We start from the raw sequence: 6,206 nt of genomic DNA, 5'->3' as shown, positions 1-6,206 counted from the left end.
ATGTTATGCATTGATCTCTGTCCAATGCTCAAGGGGAGCTAGGTTAGACAGATTTTGCATTCAATATATGCTGTTATTCCTAAGTATCCCTTAAGATAATGATCCAGATTATACTCTGAACAATTGAAATAGAAACAGGCAACTTGCCAGTCTAGATATTTAGGCAAAAATATTCTCAGACTATTTTCTCAAGTATGCCCATGACCTGTTACAGCAGCTCATTCTTCACTGACAGGGTTCTAAGGTGAAGATCACAAGGGAGGAGAAAGACTGGACTGGACAAGTAAAAGATAAAAAAGATAGGGTGGGGAGGTGTTGCAGAAGATACATGCCATGCCTAATAAGCTTCTGAAGAAAAATAGCATCTTTGCTGGGCGGTGGTGGTGCACGACTTTAATCCCAGCACTCGGGGATTTTTCGGGATAGGGTTTCTCAGTACCTTAGGAGCTGTCCTGGAACTCTTGTAGATCAGGCTGGTCTTTTTTTTGCTATGTAAATGTTTTATTTTAATGTCCAGAGTCTGGAATGAAGGGCTGGCTCCCTCCTAGCCTGTTTCACAGGTTCTCAATGGGCTGATGAGGCCAGTACGGGTACTTCTTCTTGTCCAGCTTGGTTTCTGGGAAGATCTCATTCAAGTCATCAATGGTCATCTGATCAAAGGGGATGATGTTCTTCATCTTCTCCAGCTGTTTCTCATACTCCTGGATCCTGACCTGGGACTCAGACACGAATGCAGCCCAGTTCTTCACATCCTCCTTCTCCTCACTGTCCACCAGGGCTGTGTACTTATCCTCGGGCACCGGGATCTTTAAGGCATTATACTTCTTTTCAAAATCATCCACCAAGCCAGCCTTGGCCACATTGGCCTTGTAATAAGCCCAGTCAATCGCTGGTGGTTTCTCAGACAGACTCGCCAACCTTGTGTGGAGGGTCTCGTTCCAGGACTTCAGGGAGTTTGCAATTGCCTTTTGGTTTCGGGGTATGATCTCCACAAAAGACACCCAGTCAATGGTTTTTAGAGCAAGTTTACGCCCGGCCATCTTGGGATCCTTCACCGACCCCGGCGGTGCGCGGTCTCCAGCAGCCCAGGCTGGTCTTGAACTCAAAGAAATCCATCTGCCTCTGCCTCAAGAGTACTGGAATTAAAGGTGTGCACCACCACCACCTTTAAATCAGTGATGGCTTCTTTGAAATGGTTTGGAGTCAAATATCTGGACAATCCTGGTGAACAATGTATACCTGGGCATTCTAATCTCTTCCAGCCCTAATTAGCATATGCTTAAAGTCTGGGTGTTTTAGATGCAGTTCTTCCTCTGCTAATTCTACTTTGTGAGACTTAATTGTTTTTTAAGCATTGGTCAATCTATTGTATCACCAATTCTACTCTTCAACATTATGGTACAGTAGTGGAAAGCTACACGACACGTGAGATGCCTTTGATAATCTCCACAAATTTAAATCTCAACTCAGATTATATTTAAAGCTTAAGTGCAAAGTGCTCCATATCGAGAAGATACTGGAGAAATGAGGCTTCTCTGAGTTTGGCAACTTGTTTCCATGAATGCAGGAACCCTGTTGAAGTTGACTAGGAAGGAGTTTTGGAGCTTCCTGCTCCCAATACTCTAAGGAGATGAAGCCACAGAGCAAAGTTATTCAGAGGCCTGCCTCTAGGCACATGAGTTAGCAGGGACCACGAGGGACTTCACAATACAGGGAATATGGCGGCGGGTTCCCACCCAGACCCATGGAGGTAACACCATAGTGTCTTCCGCACCTCGCCCTCTGCTGCTCCCCATCAGGAGACAGTGTTCCCTCACTCACCATGTTGTACTTCTCCATTTTGCCAAAGTTCTCAGCTCATCATCTCTCTGCAACAGCAACTGCACCCAAGGACAGGAATCCACTGTAGCAAGCTCCTCTTCAAAGCCAAGACTGAAGGCAGCTGCCAGGAAGAGACCTGCACTGCTTCTGACTGGCAGGTCACCTGGAGTGCATGATTGGCTAGTGAGTCTTGAGTGGCAAGAACATCTCTTGTAGGGCTATAGTGTGCTTAAAGAGACAGAATACTGATTCCTGTCTATTGCTTTATGGGTTTTATTCCTTAAATTCGAAGCAAACTCCAGGCAAATGAATAATAATAAAAAGAGTAGTGTTTATGGAAATTTGAATATGTAGAGAATAGTGGATCTAGAAAGAATGTCTTCATGAGCACTATTGTTGGCCTGCACATAACTTTCCATGGTCAGGTAAATAAAATATACAACTGCAGTATTCAAGATTCTCTACATGAACAGGACAGGTAGAATGAATCTCACCATTATGTAAAAAGCGAGCTTATTAGAATGTCTGAAAAGCTGTTGTCCAGGTAACTTAAGAACAGCTGCTTACCCATGGCAATTGAAGAATCCAATAACTTGCTTCTCAGCCTTTTGTCTAAGATCACGTGAAGAATCCAGTAGCTGTTCTGTGCACAAGTCTCTGTGACTCAGTTGGTTTTAAGTATTCACCACAATTACAATGAAGTAGGCAGAGCCAGAGCACAGAGGCAAAAAAAAGAGACTTTTCTTCTTCAAAAGACTTTATATGTGACTGCTGCTACCAGAATGTAAGGTGCTGATTAAGGTTGCCTCATAGTCTTTGTTTGATTCAGTTTTTTTTTCTGGTGATTTCAAGACAGGATTTTTCTGTGTAGTCATAGAACTCATTCTGTAGGCCAGACTGGTCTCAAATACAAAAAATCCCACTACCTCTGCTCATGAGTGATGGTGTTAAAACAGTGCACATATGGGCTGGAGATGGCTCACGGGTTAAGTGTGCACAGACACCAAGCAGCTTAAGGTGGGTCCTATCATCTCAAATTATACACATTAATGGAGGATTTTCCCATTTCAAAACCTTTAAGTAAAATCTCTCTCAGGTATAATCAATTCTTTGTGTATCAGATGATCCCAAAAGTAGTCAGTTTTGTCTACCAAATATAACCATTTCAACAGCCAAGACAGAAGAAATGAGAAAAAAATTCTTGCCTGTACAAGGCACAAAGAGCTTGGGAGTTGTTTTCAAAAGAGTGTTTTTCCTCAACAAAGGAAGCATGGAGATTTTACGTAGGGGGTCTGAACATGCTCGTGTAATGTTCTCCCTTTGTTAAGCATGCTCAGTTAACAAATCCACTTCTAACCATAATCACAATGTAAAAGCAGAGACATTTAGGGACATTCTTACATCAAAATCACGTAGGAACAAATGTAAATTGAAAAAAAATGATTGAAAGAAATACCTCTGGTGTGTTTATATTGTATCATAAGTTCTTGGTTGAAAATCAAGTAGATAACACTGTGAAAAGTTGATTATCAATCTTGAGGCTTACTTTAAAAGATAACTTTACCAACACCATAATTTTCACGAACATAAAAGATAGAAAACACAAACCCAGAAAACTTCAAGGAAGAGTCAAATAACAGCCCTCTATACAGTGCTTCTGGAGGAACAGTTATGATGATCTCTATTAATCTCAGAGAAAGCTGCTTTTGCTCTGAGCAGGCTGACTAGGCAGAAGGCCACAGCTGCTACATAGTCTACAAAAAAACACATCCAGGAAAACAAGAAACCTGAATAACATCCATAAAAGAGCACTGGAGAATTGGAACAATGTTACCTCTTAAATTTATTACAAATATCTGCCATTGCTGCCCATAAAAGCATTTGCAAAAATAAATATACTCAAATATGCAAGCACATACTATTAATTCAATTCACTGGGAAAAACCAACATTTGACAGTGGATCACGGAAATTACTTGGCACAGATGAGAAGTGTTAAGTCTGGAACATAGCCTACAGGCTCTGGCATTCATCCCAGTACCCCCTGGCCTACGAGTTGGATTAGCCTGGACTCCAAATCCCAGCGTGGCAGGTACAGAACTCATGGTGGGTGAGGACCACTCCCACAGCACATTTAGGTGGTATCCTAAGGTTAAACACTTGGTTCCCAGTTTGCATGGGCTCCCCCCTGTCCTTCTCCCAACATGGGATCAGCCATTAGAGGGTGCTGTACTTAATAAAATGATGGGCATTTTGATTTGGTTTCATTTCACCTAATTGGACTTCTATGTGCTAGCAGAGCTGTGCAATCTTAGGATTTTTTCTTAACCAGAAGGAAACACAGAACACATAACAAACACTCTTAGGAGTTTATTAGAGGGGACGTGCATAGGCCTGTGAAGTCAGTGTGCAGAAAGAGGGAGGAGGATGGATCATCTGGCTTTTAAGAGCTGCCTGGTACATGCACACAGGGGTTGACATGGCTACATCATATGCAGATGATGGGCCTCATGCAAGTGAGCAAGGGCTTAGCTGAATCATATGTGGATCATGCAGGAGGGCATCTTTAACATCCCCGGGGGTCTGAGGGCTTGTCTGCCCCTGCGTGTACCCTAGAACCTAGAACTATCAACCATATGTGGATGAAATCATTACAGTCACCACCTTACCAAGTGATGTGAAATGCCCATCATGAGCTGGGTATTTCTAGATCTATCAAGTTATGAAGTAGGACATTTACATCTGCTACCTGTTATCAAATGGAAGTGGTATATTAGAGATCAGGACAAAGTAGGTCCTGAAGACACAAGGAAGATACATGAAGAAATGGCCAACTTCCAATAGAAACAGCCAACTTCCAATGGTTTCTACTCCTGTTACAATGCCTTCTGCTGTCAAGCATACACCTATACTCTATTCCCTATGATTGGTTGAATGACAAAGCAATGACTAGGCCCTGGCTGATGATTCAATACATCATGCACGAACCACCCAGAATTAGGCAGCTGCAGGATTACAATCCCTGTCTGGGACAATCCTGAAAGATGCTTGTGAAAGGAAATGTTCACAATGGGATGAAATTCAAACAGTACACATTTTAATGTAGTTTATTTGGAAGGAGAGATGTTCTAAACTACAACTAGCAATGCACTGATTGATAAACTTTATCCAGTGGTTTGACTGGATGCTGAGTATTAGTAAAGGGCATGATTAGAAAATTGTTGAGAGAAGACATCTGAGGAAGGAGAATGTGAATAATCTCTGTGAAAGGGAAAGGGGGATAAAAAATCCTTGTATTCCATGCAAATGCTGATCAAAAGGTGAATTCAGCTGAGAAAGAGTTCAATACTTAAGTAGACAGGTTGACTTTTCTTAATAGAAATACTACAGGAAGACTTGATCAGCCTAACACAGAAGAGGGAGAAAAAATAATTTTAAACATAACCTTGGTTGGCGGTGGTGGCGCACACCTTTAATCCCAGCACTCAGGAGGCAGAGGCAGACGTATATCTGTGAGTTTGAAGCCAGCCTGGTCTACAAGAGCTAGTTCCAGGACAGGAACCAAAAAGCTATGGAGAAACGCTGTCATCTCTGTGAGTTCGAGACCAGCCTGGTCTACAAGAGCTAGTTCCAGGACAGGCTCCAAAAAACCACAGAGAAACCCTGTCTCGAAAAACAAAAAAACAAAACAAAACAAAAAAACATAACCTTAGAGGATGATGGACAGATTTAAAGAGGAAATAAAAAATTCACTTAAAGAAATGGAGGAAAAGGCAAACAAAAAACAATTGGAAGAAATCAACAAATCTCTTAAAAAAAAACAAGAAAAAAATAATCAAACAAGGGAAGCAAAGAGTTGAAACACTTCAAGACTTGAAAACTGAAATAAAGGCAATAAAGAAAACACCAAAAAGGGCAATTCTAGAAATGGAAAATCCATTTAAACAAATGGGAACAACAGATGCACACATAATTAACCAAATAGAAGGAATGGAAGGAAGAATATCAGCAGTTGAAAGTGCAGAAAAATAAATATATTCATTGGTAAAAGAAAATTTTAAATTTAGCAAATTTTTAACACAAAACATCTAGAATATCTGGGACATCATGAAAAATTCAAACCTATTTCTGGGCGTTGGTGGAGCATGCCTTTGATCCCTGCACTTGGGAGGCAAAGACAGGTGGATCTTTGTGAGTTTGAGGCTAGCCTGGTCTACAGAGCTAGTTCCGGGACTGGCTCCAAAGCTACAGATAGACCCTGTCTCAAAAACGAAAAAAAAAATTTCAAACCTAAGAATAACAGAGATAGAAGAAGGAAAAGATCTCCTGCTCAAAGGCACAGAATACATATTCAGCAAAATCTTTGAAGAAAACTTTCCCAAACTA

General features: G+C 41.3%; 1 protein-coding gene across 1 annotated transcript; it reads right to left on the bottom strand.

Annotated features, from left to right (window-relative positions):
* Positions 1-479: 479 nt before the first annotated feature.
* Positions 480-1,081, bottom strand: LOC121434729 (ATP synthase subunit d, mitochondrial-like). Its single transcript, XM_041633656.1, has one exon. The coding sequence runs from the start codon at positions 1,038-1,040 to the stop codon at positions 555-557; it is 486 nt and encodes a 161-aa protein (XP_041489590.1). The 5' UTR covers positions 1,041-1,081; the 3' UTR covers positions 480-554.
* Positions 1,082-6,206: the final 5,125 nt, after the last annotated feature.

Source organism: Microtus oregoni, unplaced genomic scaffold, assembly GCF_018167655.1.
Source record: "Microtus oregoni isolate MIOR12 unplaced genomic scaffold, Mior012 000044F_ref0000062, whole genome shotgun sequence".
NCBI lineage: Eukaryota > Metazoa > Chordata > Mammalia > Rodentia > Cricetidae > Microtus > Microtus oregoni.
Note: the sequence above shows the minus strand (reverse complement) of the source record. Positions and strands in the feature narration are given on the sequence as shown.

Excerpts from the sequence above, each read along its gene's own strand:
- LOC121434729 (XM_041633656.1), bottom strand. The coding sequence starts at position 1,040 with ATGGCCGGGCGTAAACTTGCTCTAAAAACCATTGACTGGGTGTCTTTT.